Source organism: Aquarana catesbeiana, linkage group LG05 (genome assembly GCF_042186555.1).
Source record: "Aquarana catesbeiana isolate 2022-GZ linkage group LG05, ASM4218655v1, whole genome shotgun sequence".
Classification (NCBI taxonomy): Eukaryota; Metazoa; Chordata; class Amphibia; order Anura; family Ranidae; genus Aquarana; species Aquarana catesbeiana.
Window position 1 is genome coordinate 106,368,777 of NC_133328.1, and position 19,864 is coordinate 106,388,640.

At 46.7% G+C, this 19,864-nt stretch overlaps 1 protein-coding gene across 1 annotated transcript in view; it reads right to left on the reverse strand.

Moving 5' to 3' along the window:
* Window positions 1-19,864, reverse strand: part of DNAH11 (dynein axonemal heavy chain 11) — a 424,128-nt gene that overhangs the window by 1,894 nt on the left and 402,370 nt on the right. The window contains exon 81 of the mRNA XM_073630040.1: window positions 14,266-14,378. Within this exon, the coding sequence (XP_073486141.1) occupies window positions 14,266-14,378 (113 nt within the window). The remainder of the gene's footprint in view (window positions 1-14,265; window positions 14,379-19,864) is intronic.

Below are 19,864 nucleotides of genomic sequence, written 5' to 3' on the forward strand. Positions count from 1 at the left end.
GCAAGTAAAAATAAGGATTTTTGATTTACCAGTAAAATCTTTTGTTTTCTTTTTCACTTGACACAGAGGGGTAATCTTCATGACTACTTGGTGTTATGCTGCCATGCCACCTTTCAGGTGCATGGACCCTTGCCAAAAAAAGGCAGGAATCTCCACCCAGGAATAACCCTTTCCAGCTACACCAAGCCTTAGTTTTGTAGCAAGCGGGGGATTACTGTGTCCTGTGACGTACTTGCAAGAAAAATTTTGTACAGGTAAACCAAAAGATCCTTATTTCTTTATCACGAAGGAGTTAATATTCATGGCTACTTGGGCTGTCCCAAGCACTGCCCATGAGGGGTGGGCAACAAGGCCAACATGCCTAAAAACAAGGTGTAAATGTGTGAGGAGAAGATCAGGTGCCAGCCTTACAGACTTGAACAGAAGCTTGATACTGAATAACCCAGCAAGCTATGACACACCCAGTGAAATAGGCTTTAACCAAGGAAGGAGAAACAAGCTGATTAAACCACCTAGAAATAGTGGCTTGAGAAGAAGTTTGAGCGTTTCCAAGGTCCCTTGGGTAGAACTAACAGGGAATTAGACTGTCTAAATTAAGCTGTAGACTTCAGATAAATGTGAGCTTCACGGTTTGGATGAATCTTCGACTTAGAATGATTAGGAAAATTAAGATGATAACACAATGGCCAGATTTAGGTTAAACAAAGAAAAATAACCTTGGGTCAGAAAGAAGACCAAGGCCTCAGCAACACCTTATTCCTGGATGAAGATCTGGGAAGGGTTTGTTGTAGGAAAGAGCAGCCAACCTCAAGATCCTTGTGTGCAGAGGTAAACAAGTAGACTACCATGCACTTAAGGAGTAACAAGGGAATCTCTTGCAGAGGTTCAAAAGGGGAAGATTGCATAACGGACTAGCTCAAAACTGTGAAGAAGAGGAGTTGAACAGGCAGAACAATTCCTTATGACACCCTAAACGAAGACTTTGCCCAAGGAATGAGAATCGGTGTTTGCAAAAGAACAGCCAAGTAGATATGTATTGATGATACCTAAAGCCAGAGGCCTCAGACTGGGGGGAAAAAAACACAAAAATGAGGCACCATGACATACTGTCAGGGATGAAACCTGCATGCCTCATCCCAGGCAAAGAAAGCTATCCATGATTGGTTGCACACTTTCTTGGAGGTTGACTTCCTAGCCTTGAGGAGAGTAGGGAATATGGAGACAGGAATACCCCTATCCTCCAGGTATTAGGTTTTAACTTCCAGGCCAATAAAGCCAGTGACTGTAAAGCAGGATGGTAGATTAGACCCTACAAATGCAAATCTAGAGCAGCCCCATGGCTCATGTGCCAATCGATTTACAATGTCCATATACCACATTCTTCTTGGTCAGGCAGAACAGGTAAGGAAAGAGTTGTGGAGGGAAAGCATTAATCTGGGAAAAATTACCCCAACGGGCATCTACTGCAAACGCCTGAGGATTCCTGGTGCGCACAAATCTGTTCAGTTTGTTATTGAATCTCAAAGCCAAAAGGTCCACAATCAGTGTACCCCAGCACAGACAAACCTCTGGGTGAACAGCCCATTCTTCCAAATTCAGCTGCTGATGGCTGAAAAAATCTACCTACTAATTATCCATGGCAAAGGGCGGTGAAATGTGAATTTCTGGCCAAGATAAGATCAAGTCAGATTTCTTCCCGAGCAACATGACGACTTTCTCCTTGATGGTTGATGTATACTACATTCATAGAATTGTCTGACTGCAAGCCCCTGAAGATGGACAGACCAATTTAGGAGAGCTAGCCAAATTACTTAAAGTTCAAGGATGTTGATTGGCATCCTCCGCTACTAATATCACATTTCCTGAACTGTGAGGTTTTCCTGAACAACTCCCCAGCTCAACAGGCTAACATCTGTCATCAAGCTCTTCTACTTCATTAAAAAGGAATGATTTTATGGTGTCTTTGTTGATATTCACCATTCCAGAGTCAATCTGGTCTTGAGAGTGAGATACATTGCAGTATCCAAGGTCTCCTGCTGTGTGACTCCTACCGAATAGGATATTGAGTTGCAGAGCTCTGAAGTGAAACTGAGCATAGAGAACCATATCGAAGGTAGCTACCATTTTTTTCCCCAGCACCTCGATGCAGGTCCAAATCAATGAACTTTTTAACAACCTGGAGGCAGAGAGACAGGCCTTTCTTTGGAGGAAGCAGCACTTTTGCCTGTGTTGCGGGGAGTACTAAACCAAAGTGCTCCAAACCTTGTTCTGTCAGAACCAAGGCCAACTTCTGAAGGTTCAGCACCCAGCCAAACTTCTCCAGGACACTGACTGTTGTGGCAGGGTTCAGGAAAACTGTTGCTGGCTGCACTGGTGTGGTGGCAATTAGGAACACTGGAGGAGAACTAAAACGGGAGCACTCGGGTTCTGGTACAACTGCGAATAGCAACCAGTCAGCTTGGTCAATTAAGCTTTGACAATAAAACCTGGAAGCCGATTGGTTTTTATGCATAGCTGCACCAGTTTTAGTAAATCCCCCTCCACTGATTCTGGTGATACTGTGACGGTGATCGGCTGCACTATTAGGGCTCAGGCACACATCATCTTGCTCTGCTTCACAGCCATGACAGGAATAATAGCTCCTGTAAGCCCGTGGCTTGTGACCCATTCAAGTGAATGGGGGAGCTTGTGCAAGGTCCCAGATGGTGAGGAGGCAATACAACACCTCCTGGCAAATGCTCTTTGAAGAGTCCTTATGGTGGCTTGTGTGGCAGTGATTAGGGACACTACCTCCTAGCACTGGTCTGGTATCATAATACTGCTGTGGCAGTGACATCAGAGCAACCAGCCATTGTACTGTACGTGATCACTGCCACAAAAGTACAATGTCACCATAAGGACACTGCATTTCTTCTGGTGAAAGTATGAAAATGTTTTTTTTACATATCCTCACCAGAACATTGTAGTGTCACCGTAGTGACTCTGTACTGCTCTTTGGGTTCTTTTTTTTTTTTTTTAAATTACAGATTTCTCACATTGTAAGCAATTGTTAACTCTGTTAAAAGGCTTTCATAGACCTCTCTGCTGCCTTTGACACAGTTGACCACCTGCTGCTCCTCAGCAAATTACACTCCCTTGGCCTCCGTGATTCTGCATTATCCTGGTTCTCCTCCTACCTATCTCAGCGCACTTTCAGTGTTACTTACAACTCCATCTCCTCCGCTCCCCTTCCTCTTTCTGTTGGGGTACCCCAAGGCCCCGTCCTTGGGCCTCTCCTTTTCTCACTCTATACCTCTTCCCTGGGCCAGTTGATAACCTCCCATGGCTTCCAATACCACCTCTAAGCCGATGACACACAGATCTATCTCTCCACTCCTCAACTCACCCCCACTATCTCCTCACGGATCTCAAACTTGCTGAATGACATATCGGTATGGATGTCACACCACTTCCTCAAACTTAATCTTTCTAAAACTGAGCTTGTTATATTTCCTCCTTCACGGTCCCCCTCCTGTGACTTCACCATTAATATCAACAACACAACCATTGGTCCCTCCACACATGCCAGGGTCCTGGGTGTAATCCTTGACTCTGACCTCTCCTTCAGCCCCCATATCCAATCACTGGCAAAATCCTGCCGCCTTAACCTCCGCAACATCTCCAGAATTCGACCCTTCCTGACTAATGACACCACAAAGCAACTTATTCACTCCTTGATTATTTCCCGCCTCGACTACTGCAACTCTCTCCTTAATGGCCTACCCTTAAGCAGGATATCCCCCCTTCAGTCTATTATAAATGCTGCTGCTAGACCAGTGTTTCTCAACTCCAGTCCTCAAGGCGCCCCAACAGGTCATGTTTTCAGGATTTCCCCCAGATGAAACGGCTGTTGTAATTACTAAGGCAGTGAAACTAATCAAATCACCTGTGCAAAATAATGGGTAGCCTGAAAACCTGACCTGTTGGGGCGCCTTGAGGACTGGAGTTGAGAAACACTGTGCTAGACTACTACACCTCACTAATCGATCCGTGACTGCTGCTCCTCTCTGCCAATCCCTTCACTGGCTTCCCCTACCCCACCGTGTAAAATTAAAAATGCTAACCATAACATACAAGGCCATTCACAACATCGCCCCCATCTACATCACCATCCTCATCTGCAGATATCGCCCAAATCGCCCCCTCCGCTCCTCCCAGGACCTCCTGCTCTCTAGCTCCCTTGTTACCTCCTCCCATGCTCACCTTCAGGACTTCTCCAGAGCCTCTCCCATTCTCTGGAATTCCCTGCCCCAGTATGTCCAATCAGCCCCTACCCTGTCCACCTTTAGGAGATCCCTGAAAACTCATTTATTCAGGGAAGCCTATCCCACACCCACATAACTGTCCCTGAGCCACCCCCATCAAATCATTCTTTGCAGCTGTTACCTTTTGTACCACCACCCCCTCCCTTTAGAATGTAAGCTCTACGAGCAGGGCCCCCCTGTACCTTTTGTATTGAACTGTCCTGTAATTGTGTTGTCCCCCTTATACATTGTAAAGCACTGCGTAAACTGTTGGCGCTATATAAATCTCGTATAATAATTTCATTAATTCAGCCTTTATTTACTACTGTGATTGGTCACAGGGCCAATTGTATTAGAGGTGTACCTCGATCTGTGATCTGCAGTGTCTGAGGGACACCACTCACAGTCTGTCTAGAGTTGGAGGATTTACAGGTACACCATCCCAGAACGGTGCTTGTCCTGCCCTGTTGTATATGTACAGTGGCCAGGCAGGAAGTGGTTAAAATACCGGAACTATCAGGCTGGGTTCAAATATGTGTGAAAGGGATACAGTTTTAACCGCATCCAATTTGCATGACGTGAATGTGACCGGCTCTCAATGAAGCAGGTTCACAAATGTCTGGGGCGGCCACGACGTGGTTTCCAAAAGAGTCCTGTGTATTTTTGGGTCCAGTTCAGGTGTGCATTCAGGCAATAACCTGCACCTGAACTGCTGAACAGAAACACACCAGACCCCGGGCTGCAAACTGCATCCGCACATATGTGAACCCGGCCTCAGGGCCTTATTCAAGTATAAAATAGCCAGGGCAACAGCTGGAGAATCCCATTTTTTTCCTCCAAGGTGAAAGAAACGCTTCAGTGGTGAAAACACCTGCACTTGAGTCCATTCAGCATCTATAACGTCTTGTGGGTGATGGTGCACTTTTTTGGATCTTTTGGCAGCTACCAAGACACAAAACCAGTGATGTCGGTGGAGAGGGATTATGGCGGTGGCAGCAGCTTAAGGTCAGTGCATACCACATCCGCCAGGAAACCCATCTTGGTCTTCTGTCTGAACCAGACCTGGATCCTGATATTTTTCTTGCAAGGACTCATCCAGAGGAATTCTGATTCTCAACAGCTTCTCCTCTTCCTCATTCCCTGAAATTTCCTTAGATGCCATGCTCAAAAGGGGAGGAGTAGAAGGAGAGTGCCTATATTTGCATCCCAAACCATTGCGAAGCCCTGCGAGCTTATATGGCTGCAGAAAATTCCCCCTTAAAACAAAGGCAGTGGAGGATTGTGCCCCTGAAACAGTGGTATTACCAGTTAATGGCAGGGATTCGGAACTAAGCTGAACCTTTGGGAGAACCATTGCAGGTCAAACTGCATAGTAGGTCTACCTGATTAAGGGGTTTGGAGCGCACTTCTCTGACTGTGTGAAGCCATGGCTTGCTGAGATTGAGCGCCTCACTCCCCCTCCCCCAGAGGGAAGTAGCCACCCAGCAGAGAGGAGTGTCAGTCTAAGCCAAACACCTATGTGGAAGTCACTCCCAGTAGCCCGAATAGTGCCCTTGTTGCTGGACTAACCCCCCTTAAGCCCTGCCACCACAACCCCACAGCGTAATAAAACCGTGCAGAAGTCCCAGTACACCCAGAAACAGTCAGGGGTACTGCCCCATGCTCCAATATACAGGGAGGCACTCACTGTTCCAGCTGCAGGGTCAACAAGCCTAGTCTTCACCTATGACAGTAGGCAACCCCACAGGACCATCAGGGACTCAACTGTCCTCCAGGTGGACCACTGCCCTGTACTTGCAGACTGCTCTGCCAGCAAGGATATCGCTGCCAGCAGGATTCAGTGCTGACAGGCAGACATTACACCCACTATACCCACTCTTTGAGTATTGAGTCCAGGGACAGTCCTTCTGTACTGGTTGGCCATAGTGACCAAACTTGATAAGACCCATCTCTGCCCCATCTGAGGCCTTATACCTGGGCTTGGGGATTCCTGCCTGTGTTGGCCAGTGTTCATTCACCTGAAGGTAGTAGCTAACCCTAAGTAGCCATGAATATTAAATATGCTCTGTCTTGTGTTGTACAATCAAGAAATTTGCATTTTCAGACAAAGGTCATCAATGGCATCCTATGTATTTCAATCAGCATTAATTCCCTTTAATGGACTTAAACCATTACTTCCCAAACCTTGGTCAGTTATGTACTACCTTAAGAACTGTAATCTACTTTTCGTTAAATTATTTCTGTGTTTATCTGCCTCCCTGTAACATCCTCCATGAGTTCCTGAGCCCCTCCTTTTCCCCTCCATTTATTTCAAATGAGCAGTACATGTTCATTGCGGTCATGTGCACTTCTCTAGGCACACTCCAAATCCCATAGTCTCTAGTTCATCTCGGAGCATGCAAGAGAGGGTAACTACAATCCTACATGCAGTGGGGCAATAGAAAAGGAAAGAAGCCACCCTCTAACAGGAAGTCAGATCACAGCAGCAAAAAAAGGAATTGGGAGGAAGGCGAGAGCAACAGAAGGTACTTTCATGAATTAGGAATACATACTTAACCAGTTCCTAGCTGTGCTATAGCCGAAAGATGGCTACAGCGCAGGCTTGCATCGCTGGGAGGGCATCCATGGACGTCTTCCCGTGAATGGGCATGCTCTATGATCTCTACATCCTTGGGACACAGCTGATCACAGATCGGGGGAAAGGGACAATCACAGCGGCCCTTTACCACGTGATCAACTGTGCCTAAGGACAGCTGATCACGATGTAAACACAAGCCGGTATTCCTTTCCTCATGCTGACAGTGTGAGGAGAGGAGACCGGATTACCGGCTTGTGTGTAAGGGATATCTACACCAATTATCAGTGTCCTGATTATCAGTTCCGTCCCACCAGTGCTGCCAATCAGTGCCATCTATCAGTGCAACCTCATCAGTGCCCATCAGTGAAGGAGAAAAATTAACTGCAAAATTTTATAACTATAAAAATGTTTTTGTTTTTTTAAATTTTTGGTCTTTTTTTCGTTTGTTTAGCAAAAAATAAAAAACCCAGTGATGATTAACCACTTGCCGACCGACATAGTGGCACGGGTGCGCAAAACGACGTACCCGCAAGTCACTGCATCAACGGCAGCTAGTGGGCACGTGCATGTCGCCGGAGTGTGCCCACGGGTCCCGCTGACTCAATGTCCGTCGGTGGCTCGCGATCGTGGCACGGAGAGGCAGAACGGGAGATGCCTATGTAAACAAGGCATTTCCCCTGTTCTGCCTAGCAACATGACAGGGATCTACTGCTCCCAGTGATCAGGAGCAGTGATTTCTGTCATGTTCTAGTTAGATCTAGTTGTTAGTTAGAACACACTGAGGGAACACAGTTAACCCCTTGATCGCCCCCTAGTGTTTAACCCCTTCCCTGCCAGTGACATTTACACAGTAATCAGTGCATATATATTTAAAGCACTGATCGCTGTATAAATGCCAATGGTTCCAAAATAGTGTCAAAAGTGTCTGATTTGCCTGCTGCAATGTCACATTCACAATAAAAATCGCAGATTGCCCACATTACTAATAAAAAATAATATTATTATAATAATAATAAAAATGCCATAAACCTATCCCCTATTTTGTAGACGTGATAACTTTTGCGCAAACCAATCAATATACGCTTATTGCGATTTTTTTTTTACCAAAAATATGTAGAAGAATACACATTGGCCTAAACTGATGAAAAAAACGGAAAATTTATATCAAATACTTACCGTAATTTTCTTTTCCTGATGGACTCCATGGCAGCCTACGTATGGGTTAATCCCGCCTCTCATACCTCATAGGACCCCACTCCCATAAATCTTTGCTTCTAGACAGAGACTGTGTTCCGTAACTTAGCCTACTCCAGCAAATGGGAGGGAACTCCTGCTGCCATGGAGTCCATCAGGAAAGGAAAATTACGGTAAGTATTTGATATAAATTTTCCGTTTTCCTAACAGACTCCATGGCAGCCTACGTATGGGAAATAACTAGCCATACACACCTGGGTGGGTAATTGCTGGATAAAGAAAAAAGGTTTAATTGGCACCATCAACAGATAATGCGTGCAAACCAAAGTTAACCGTAGACAAAGAAGCCGGTTCTACACAATAGTGTGTCATAAAAGTGTTGATTGATGACCATGAGGCCGCTTTACAGATTACATCCAGAGACACATGCTGGGATGCTGACCACGATGAAGAGACGCTCCTGGTAGAATGAGCGGTTACCGCCTCCGGAGGAGCCAAACCCTTAGACCTGTAAGCCCATTGAATAGCCTGAACGATCCATGCTGCGATGGTTCTAGAGGAAGCCCGTGAACCCTTGTTCTTGCCGTGAAAAAGAACAAACAGATGATCAGACTGGCGAAAAGAAGCTGTGGCTTCTAGGTATTGCTTTAGAATCTGCCCAACATCTAGAGGGTGAACATTAGAGTCCTCAGTAGATCTGAAAGTAGGGAGGACAATCTCCTGATTTTCATGGAAGATGGTTGTTACTTTTGGATTCGATCCTAACATGGGGATCAAGACAACTCGATCTGGGAAGAAGGTAAGAAAAGGTTCTTTGCATCCTAGGGAACCAATCTCAGAAACCCTCTTGGCCGATGTTATGGCCACTAGAAAGACTACTTTGAGAGAAAGCTCCCTAATTGATGATTGATCCATATGCCGTATCTCCTTTTCTGAGAAGAAATCCAAGACGAGAGGAAGATCCCATTTAGAGAATCTTGGTCTTTTCTGAGGCCTAAGCCTTATTGCTCCCTTGAAGAATTGCCTAGTAAGGGGATGTCTGGCCCATGATACGCCTGTGAAGGCTGAGATTGCCGAAACCTGGACCCGCAAGGAACTCACCGATAGGGACAGATCCAGGCCAGTTTGAAGAAAACCAAGAATGTCCTGAATCCTTGGATTACTACAGGAACCATTGGTAGAAACCACATAGTCCGCAAACTTCGCCCAAATCCTCTGATAAACTCTGTTGGTGCCCGCTCTTCTGGCATTCAACAATGTAGCAATAGCTGTACTTGGGCAACCTAGTGCTTCCAACCTTCTCCTCTCAACCACCAAGCCATCAGATGGAGCTGGGATGGGCAAGGGTGAAGAGACGCTCCCTGCAGCAGGAGATCTGGTCTGGATGGGAGAGGGACCGGTTCTCGGTAACTGAGCTGCATCAGGAGAGGAAACCATGGCCTGTTGGGCCAGAACGGAACAACTGCCAGCACCTCGACATCCTCCCACCTGAGCCTCGAAAGGAAACGAAGAATGACTGGAACTGGGGGAAAGGCATAGGCCCTGTGGAATTTCCACTGGTCCGTCAGGGCATCCACTCCGAAGACCTGGGGACAACGACACCTCGTGTAATATTTCTCCAGCTTGAAATTGCATGGGGATGCGAACAGATCTACTTCCGGCATCATCCCCAGAGACAGGAGCCAATTGAAGACTTCGGTGTGGAGGGACCACTCGTTGTTGTCCAGGGTGACTCTTGAAAGGAAGTCCGCTTGGACATTCTGAATTCCTGGGAGATAAACAGCGGATAGATTTGTTAAGTTCGTCTGGGCCCAGGACATGATCGGGCTTACTTCCCTCAGTAAGGAGAGACTGCGGGTACCCCCCTGTCTCTTGATGTATGACACTGCGGTCGTGTTGTCCAGTCTCAGGAAGACTGAGGCTCCTGATATCAGATGGAGAAAAGCTTGAAGGGCACGGAAGGCAGCTCGGAGCTCCAAGACATTTGAGACTATCCCTTGGGATGGGAAGTCCCACCTGCCTTGAGCTATCTCCGTCAGACAGAGAGCGCCCCAACCTTTGTTGCTCGCATCCGTTGTCACTGTAATCCAGGAGACAGGTGCTATGGAATGACAATTGAGGAGGTTTTTCCGTTGCAGCCACCAGAGGAGGCCCTCCCGCATGGAGGTGGTTATCCGCACCAGATGGTCTCGAGACCCTGGATCCCATTGCTGGAGAAACCCCTTCTGAAAGGGCCGCATTTTCCATTGCGCCCACCTCACCATGGGGGCTGTGGCTACCATAGTGCCGATTATTTTGAGACACTGAGAGGCTCTGAAAAGGGTTGCTGACAATTCTAGGCGAATTCTCTCTCGAATTACCGGAATTTTCTCCAGAGGCAGAGAGATGGTGCTCTTCACTGTGTTGAATAGGGCTCCGAGGAATACTAGAGCTTGTGTCGGAACTAGGTGACTTTTCTCTCTGTTCAATAGCCAACCGAACTCTGTCAGAGTAGATATGACTTGATCCAGATGTGACAATATCTGTTCCCTGTCCTGAGACAGTAGGAGTAGGTCGTCTAAATAATGGTGTAACCGAATGCCTTTGACCCGGATTAGAGCTACCACAGCCAATAAGAGCTTCGAAAACACTCGAGGCGATGTTGTGAGCCCGAATGGGAGACAAGTGAATTGGAGATGCCTCTGGCCTACTGCAAATCGGAGATACCTCTGGAAATCTTTTGCGATCGGCACATGAAAGTAGGCGTCTTTCAGGTCTATGGAGACTAGCCAATCTCCTGGTTGTACTGTTTGTCGGATTGTCAGCAGGGTTTCCATCTTGAATTTTTCCTTCTTGATGAAGGAGTTTAGATGTGTCAGGTCGATTACTGGTCTCCAAGAGCCATTCTTTTTGATGACCATGAAAAGGGGGGAATAAATTCCAAGAAATCTTTCTTCTGATGGAACTTGAATGGCGGCCCCCTGGGCAATCAGAGAATCTGTATAAGATAGAAGAATTTGTCTTTTTTCTTCTGAGTGCGGAAGGACCGTAGGCACAAACCGGTGAATGGGTGGATTGATGATAAGAATCCTGACTTGCCCCCAGTAGCACGGGAGATAGCAGAATCCAGTTTATTTCCAAAGAGTGAGGAGCCTTCGAAAGGAATCCTGCACCAGGCCTGTTTAGAGGCAGGGTCTGCAACCCATGGGCGTAACCAGAGGGCACGTTTTGCTGTAACTGACGAAAGCATGACACGTGCCACAAGACGAATAATGTCAATGGATGCTTCTCCCAGGAAGACCGAAGCCAGCTTCAGCTCATGTACTGGAGAGCTCTTGAATAAGTCCTCAGACACACTTCCTAAAGCTGCACCCACATCATCCGTCCAAGACTCCATAGCTTTCGACAAAGCTGCGAGGGCCAGAACCGGTTTACAAGCCATCCCCGCCGTAATATAGATGCGTTTTAAGTCCGTATCAATCTTCCTCTCCAAACCATCCTTGAAAGAGACGGTATCCTCTAGAGGGAGCGTAACATGTCTCACCAGCCTCATGAGAGCTGCATCGACAAGGGGGGCTGATTCAAGATGTTTTACTTCATCATTCTTGAAAGGATACATCTTTGCAATCTTGGAAATTAAAGAGTTTTTCCTATTAACTTTACCCCATTCATCCGAGATAATTTCACCCAGTTCACCCAGGAAGGGGAAGTTCGGGCGATCCTTCTTAAGGTGCTTAAAGTATTTCCTCTGTTTAGAGGGTGCTTCTACAGGTTCCTCCCATCTCAATGCGTCTTTAACCACTCTGACCAACTGGGGAACCAGGGAGAAGTCAAAACCTGCACCAGGTTCAATTATCTCTGCTTCGCTGTCCGAGGAACCACTAAAAGAGAGACTATGATGAGATGGGCCCGGAACTTCGGGCTCAGTTTCTTCAGCAACTGGAGCTATAACAGAAGGAGGAATTACTGCCCGGTCAAAATCTGCTTTGTTAAGAGATTCTTGGACCACTTTCCTGACCAGAGCCTCCACTTGCTGGTCCTCAGCTCCTCTTTCCTTCGTGGCTCTCGAAAAGCACAACTCACAGAGAGATTTACCCTCTGGGACCTGAGTTTTACATCCCCAGCAAGCTTTCCTCTCAGAGCGGCTGGAATGGCGGGGGGAATGATGACTAGATTTAGATCTTGACCCCTCTTTGCGGTGTCTGGAAGATGACCTAGTACGTCTAGAACCCGACGTAGACTGGTGATGTTGAGACCTAGACTGGTCTTTTTCTTTATGTGCCGATAGCTGTGGTTCAGACCTAGAAGGGCTGAAGGGGGAGAAAAGAATACTTTGTTCCTAAATAATACCCCAAACAATACAGGCAAAATGAAAATAAAAAATACTTCATCCTACCTGCGGTGTAAGGGTTGGACACTAGGGGGCGGTGACACATCCATGGCGACAGAAACAAAGGACTGCAAACACAATCAATAAGAAAACCAATAACTAATCATGTATACTTTCACTTTCTCTTTCCCCTATTTGGAGAAAGACCTAGACACAGTACAACAAAGCTCCTTACCTCAGAAGCCAGAAAGATGGACACAGGGAAGCCGCTGCCTGAGCGAAAAAGCAACCCAAACCATAGCTGTATGTGACAGCTATTTGAATCTGCCGCCTGTGATGACGTCATCGCGGCCACAGCGTCCCTACGCTGTGACCGATGCCGCTCCATGGCGCTCGCGCAGTCGCCGTCATCACACATGGACTGCGCAGGCGCAAACCAAGCCTCGATCTCAATCGAGACTTCGCAGCTGCGCAGTCGGAGCGGGGAAGCGGTGGACTGGAACGCAGATGCGTCCCAGCCGCCATGGCCACTAGGAAAAAGCATTTTGGACAAACAACACACACAACAGGCTGCCAAAAAAATTCATAAACAGGAGAGCATACATTACCACGGCACCTGACGGGATCCATCCTGGAAATGGGAGCAAAGAGGAGCGCTCACCGCACGACCGGGGTAATAATAAAAGAGGCCTCCCGCTAATAGCTGGGACGATTGGCCGAGTTGCCGCTTCCCAGCCAATGGCCGGTATAATCAGCTCTTCCAGGCATCAGAGTAAACCCCGTATGTCCGCCCTGCTAATAGTTGGGGAAGCTGGACTTCAATAAGACACCGCCATCATCAAACACGTGCGAACCACCAGGACTGGATCAACAGAACTTCATAAGGTAAGAGATACACCTTGGTCCTAGGAGGAGGACAAAAAAGGAACACAGTCTCTGTCTAGAAGCAAAGATTTATGGGAGTGGGGTCCTATGAGGTATGAGAGGCGGGATTAACCCATACGTAGGCTGCCATGGAGTCTGTCAGGAAATTGTTTTTTTTTATATATTTTTTTGGGATATTTATTATAGCAAAAAGTAAAAAATATTGCTTTTTTTTCAAAATTGTCAATTATTTTGTTTACAGCGCAAAAACTAAAAAACGCAGAGGTGATCAAATACCACCAAAAGAAAGCTCTATTTGTGGGAAAAAAAGGACGTCAATTTTGTTTGGGTACAACGTCAACGTGTGCTGTATCGCAAAAAAGGGCTTGGTCAGGAAGGGGGTAAATCCTTCCGGGGCTGAAGTGGTTAAATACCACCAAAAGAAAGTCTCTGTGTGAAAAAAAATGATAAAAATGTTCATATGAGTACAGTGTGGCACGACCGTGTAATTGTCATTACCTAGTGCGACAGCACTGAAAACTGGCCTGGGCAGGAAGGGTGAAAAAGTGCCCAGTAGGCAAATGATTAAATAGAATTTTGTGTGTATCTGTACAGATGCTTGCTAGAGCTCAGGTATATATTTTCATGTGGCCCTTTTACCCACCTTCAGGGCCAGTTCACACCAGAAATCTGTGCGGAAAACGCACGTGTCCCACACTGTGATCAAAATGCACTGCGCTTGCAATCTGCAGTGAATGTCAGGGCAATTCTAACAACATCCCAAACACAGGTCACAAACGCAGTGCATTTGCCTGCACTGGATCACATGGTACAGAAGTACCATGCAATTTGCATTCTCTGCATTTTATAAAGTATTGCATGCACTGCTTTTGCTGCAATAGCACTGCACCCGAATCGCATTCCTGTGTGATCCATGGTGTGAATCCCTCGAGTCCCATATGTTTAAACAAAGGAGGTATTAAAAGCAACAATTGTAATGAATAAAAAAAATTGAAAACTCATCTAGGGAAATATACCTGTTAAGAAGGATTGTGGATTAAAAAATCCAGAAAGCCAGACGACTGCTGGTAACACCAAATCTTGTGTCCACATATCCAGTTCACGACATCGCAGAAGAAGATCATTAACCCTAGGAATTATATATTTCAATAGTTAAAGCTTTAACTAAAAATCAGTGACTTGTTCCGACGATACATATTATGTGGAAGGTTTTTTGTGCAATATACATTTTCTTTTTTGCCCATTGAGGGACACATGTTCAGATATAGTTGGGTTTTACAGCCACCCTCTGGAGGTTTGGACACGGCAAACAGAAAAATCATAAGTCAGCCTCTGTATAACCCCTCTAAAACCAAGTATGCCTTTTTTGACAGTGTTCCTCAGCTTTGCTAAGAAAAGTCTAACTATTGTTTTGTTAGCCTTTTTTTTTCCATCATGGATTCTTCATTTAGTGCTACACCACTTTTTGAGCTGGTCTCTTTAGCATTTCTTTAACATTAGCATTGAAGGATGTACCTACCGATAGGCCCCACTACACTGGATGGCAGTGTTAATTTTGGCAGCAAATTTCCATTTAGTTTTAGTCTTAGTCTTAGGACTAAAATGGCATTTTAGTTTAAGTCCCATTTTAGTCTTCTGCAATTGTTTTAGTTTTAGTAGTATTTAGTCTACTAAATCTCCAATACATTTTAGTCCACTAAAAGGTCCTACGTTTTAGTCGACTAAAATCTCCAGTACATTTTAGTTGACTAAAACTCATTTTAGTCGTCTAAAATTGAATGGGTTTAATTAAATTGTAATGCATTAGTTAACCTTTCTCTACAATTTCTAAACTCATTATATACTGCTGGAGTAAAAAATATAATATGTTATTATTTATGGTATTGAGGTATGAACATGCACTACAGAGCAGTGTTAATTTTGGAGTCAAATTTCAATTTAGTTTTAGTCATAGTCTTTTGACTAAAATAGCATTTTAGTTTTAACTCATTTTAGTCTATTGACTAAAATGCCATTTTAGTTTTAGTTGTATTTTAGTCATCTCAATTGTTTTAGTTTTAGTCGTATTTTAGTCGACTAAAATAGTATTAATTTAGTCAACTAAAATGTTTTAGTCGTTTTAGTTGATGAAATTAACACTGCTGGATGGATGGATCATCGGCTGGATGGAGTGTAGCATGCAGGGAAGGGAGTTTAACAAGACACGTGGCCACTCATTAAAATTAGAAGAAAAGAGGTTTAACCTTAAGCTACGTAGAGGGTTCTTTCCTGTAAGAGCGGCAAGGATATGGATTTCCCTTCCACATGTGGTGGTCTCAGCAGGGGGCATCGATGGTTTCAAAAAACTATTAGATAAGCACCTGAACGACCGCATTATTACAGGGATATACAATGTAATACTGACATATAATCAAACACATTGGTTGGACTTGATGGACTTTTTTCAACCTCACTTACTATGTAACTATGTAACTATGCATGCTCTGTACCATTCAGCTTGGAGGAATCATCATCCTGCTCCTGAACACATTTAGATCCACGATCTAGTCCACTGCCCACTTACAGTGACCTGGTCACCTCCGGCTACCTAAAACCCAACTCCCTTAATTTGTCTCACTTTGGGCCTTGTTGTATTACTGCTACACTGTAGCCATAGAAGACATTCCGGAAGACATAGACGGAGCAGTCCTGCTACCAAGAGGGACCTTAGCCCATAGTCCCCTAGTTGTTTTGTGGGCTTACCTGTTATCCCAAGAAAGATCCAAAGCTTATAATCTAGAACCTGAGACCCCTATTGTTATAGGGTTGTCAGCATCAGAATCATTTTTAGCTTTGTTGGGTGAGTCCTCCCTAATCTCCACAGAGTCCTCTATGCCTACTCAGCTACCAAGACATTTAAGGCTCCCGGGCTCTAGTGCCATCCCCTACAGAGTCCATCTTTGACCCTTCCAAGGCCCTTAATCTTGCTGGGCTTGTGACCCGATACAATCTCTGACACTGGAGTCGCCTGCTGTTACCCCAGGTTTGTGTCAGACCTTAATGATGCAGTGCATTTTACCCTGCATTTGGAGGATCTTTTAAGGCTCCCACAGCTGAACTTTCCAGTACACCAATTGTTTGATACATTCCTCCATATGGAATGAAAACACCCGAAAGGTTCCCGAGTTGGAAGCATGCCTGAACTTTTCCCCTTCGAGAGGGAGTATACCAACTAGTGGTCTGTTCCACCGTAGAGACACCAGTGATACACCTTCACATGAAGACCACTAAATTGGTTAAGACTGCTCACCTTTTGGGATCCCACTGACAGTCGGTTGGAATCCCTTCTTAAATCCCAGCCTGAATTGACTGGTGTGACAGACCTAGCCGGGAAAGAGACTTTTGGAGGGGACTGTATGCTAGCCTCTTGCCGATCGATCGTGGGCCCTTGCATTTGGGGGAACGGTGCTCTTTGTGAGCTGTATGCCTGGGGACCCTTGAGGTGGTATTACTGTAGATTCGGGTCCTGGTCCCCCAGGACACACAGACTCTGGGGACCCTGGATTTGCCATATTGAAATAGTGACTGATTCATACCGTTGGGACTCCTACTGTTAAATGCTAATGTCAGCAATTCCAGCTACCTGTCTGTTGTCTGCTAAAATGTGTATTATAAATAAGTCTCTAGTATGGGATCTAAGAGTCATTAGATCCCCATTGTTGTTTGTGTTAATTAACTCTGCTATTGTGATAATGTTGATTGGGGTTCTAAGCTACAAGACGGCCAGTCTGGCCTAAAGGTCATGTCTAAGTCATCTAGGCTGTCTAAAGGGATTAGTTAATTAGCCCATGTTAATTAGGTTAATTAGGTTACAGCTGTATTGTTAGAGTAATATGAGCCGGAGGTATGCACCTCCTCTTTTATTGTATAAATAAGACTATATTCCTGTCAATAAAGATATATTCTGTTTGAACTTACATACAGCCTGGGTGGTGTTTGTTCTGAGCTATCACAACTGGGTTAGAACGGCACATAACTGTAGTTCTAATCCTGGAACACTGGATGACCGAACAATCAGATGTTGCGATCTGCAATCTGATTCAATAGCTGCAGAGGAGTGTCGGGAGAGTGGAACCGAGCGAGCAAGGGGCTCGTTACATTGGTTGGCAGCCGTGGGATTTGCTCTCCAGTTACTGGGACACTCCAAACCAGCCTGCAGGAGAGCCACGCTGAAAGACTTACTGGAGAGCCGTGGAGGGAATGGTGGGATCGTGCTTCCTTGTCGTGAACACATCCAAACCATCACCTGGATCCAAGGTCCAGATAGCAGGAGAGGAGAGATACCAGCCACCATGGATGAGGAATTCAGAAGGAGGTTGCGAGAGATGCAGATACAGCACAGAGGACCAGTATCAGAGCAGGTCCTGCTAGGATGGTTTTATTCTATCCTCTGTGAACTCTGGAAGGAAGCGCTAGCCCGTGAGCAGCGACACCAGGGAAAAGTTCTCCCCTCCATCCATGTGAGGTACTGGTCGCAGTATGAAGTGCGAATGCTGTTTTTGGGGGAACAGCCGAACCAGGAGTGGACAGCCGAGTTAAGCAGGCTGATCCAGGCAGAAATGCGGTTGGACAAGAGCTACAGAGCCCTCCAGTGGTATGTAGCCCAAGTGTGCCCATGGACAGCGGATGACAGCCCCACGGAAGGCTTTGACTACGATGGCCTGGGATTGTTATACTGGAGGCTGTCCAGGGACCCTGACTTTGGGAGTGATCGGGAGTGGCGTTTGGAGGACAGAGAGCGGAGACTGAATGTCTTGGAAGTGCACTAGGCACAGGAAGATTTGGAGTTTCTGGCCGTTCAGGAATGGGAGCTTGAGATGGCCTACAGACAGCTGCTAGACTCTGCTTAGCAGCAGAGTGGTGCTCCCTTTGCCTGGGACTATCAGGAAATACCAGTTGACAACTCTGAAATCCTGGCTGAAGAGTTGACAATGTGGCAGAGTAACAGTGTGCTTTGCCAACCTGCCCCCGCAGCTATGGAGGCGGAGGTCTTATGGTGGATGCAGCAAGTGCTGACTGACCTTGATGAACCTGTTTCTGCATTGGATGATCTTGGATGGAGGAATGTGCCTGTCCAGCAGAATGCCAGAGAATCGGCAGTGGAAAATCTGGAGATCGCTATCCCCAAAGCTGAAGTGCTGACAAAAGGGCAGAGCTCTGCTAACCTCTGCCCAGCACTGATAGCATCTTCTGGGTTCCAGGGACAGGAGATGGTGAACCTTTATCCCCAGACACCAGTTGCAGAGACAGGGGATTTGATAGACTTTTCTGCTGAGGAAGAACAACCTGGTGAGCCTCCAGCAGAAGAAGAGCTGTTATTAGGACCCAACTTCATTGTGCTCTGCCAAGCACCAACAGAAGTATCTGTGAAGTTACAAGGAACTTCCCCAGCTGAAGCGCTGGCAACCGGACAGAGGATCCAAGATCTCTGCCCTACACCTGTGGCGGTTCCGGAGGCTCAGGGTGAGAAGGAGGTGGTCACTTCCCAGCAGCAGATCAGGATACAGGGGGAGAAGGGAGAGGAGGTGTTCGTCATCCCTCCCCAACAGTTGGCCAGGGTGGAGGAAGTGGTCTTTCCTCCCCAGCAAAGCTCTGTGCACCTGGGAGACAGTACCACAGACATATCATCCCAACATCCAGATGAGGGAGTGGAAAGGGGAGCAGCCGGCTCACCTCCCCAATGGCAGCTACACAGTTTGGGAGTGGAGGAAGCCAGTCTTCTGCCCCAACGGTTAGCTGGAGTGGAGGATGCGGAGTCCCCAGCAGAAGTGCTGGCAACAGGGGAGAGTGCTACCAACCTCTGCCCAGCACCGGCAACAACTACAGAGTTCCAGGGAGGCTGGGCAGTCGGCCTCCCTCCCCAACAGTTAACCGGAGCAGATGGTGTGGGGTTTCCAGCAGAAGGGCTGGCAACAGGGCCGAGTACTGCTGGCCTCTGCCCTCAACTAACAGAGGATGGATTTCCTGTGAAGGTGGATGGGACTTCAGTCTCCACCTGTATACCCGAGGGATGCTGGGCAGTCGGCCCAGATCCCCAACAGCATGACGGAGTGAGCCCAGACACCCTGTCTTCTCTCCAGTGGCAGAAAGGACTCCAGGGAGAAGGGCCAGTCCAGGCCTCTCCCCAGCGGCAGATATGTTCTCGGAGAGAGGCAGAGGGTGGCTGGGTGAGTAATGCTTTGTTTGGAACAATTTGTTTGGGGTACTGTGTGGGTACAGGCATTAGAGGACTGGAACAACTGACTAAATTCGGAGTCAACCCGTCTGGGGTCTCCTCCTGTGTTAGTCTCCTGCCGAAAGGGGAGAAATGTGACAGACCTAGCCGGGAGAGAGACTTTTGGAGGGGACTGTATGCTAGCCTCTTGCCGATCGATCATGGACCCTTGCATTTGGGGGAACGGTGCTCTTTGTGAGCTGTATGCCTTGGGACCCTTGAGGTGGTATTACTGTGGATTCGGGTCCTGGTCCCCCAGGACACACAGACTCTGGGGACCCTGGATTTGCCATATTGGAATAGTGACTGATTCATATCGTTGGGACTCCTACTGTTAAATGCTAATGTCAGCAATTCCAGCT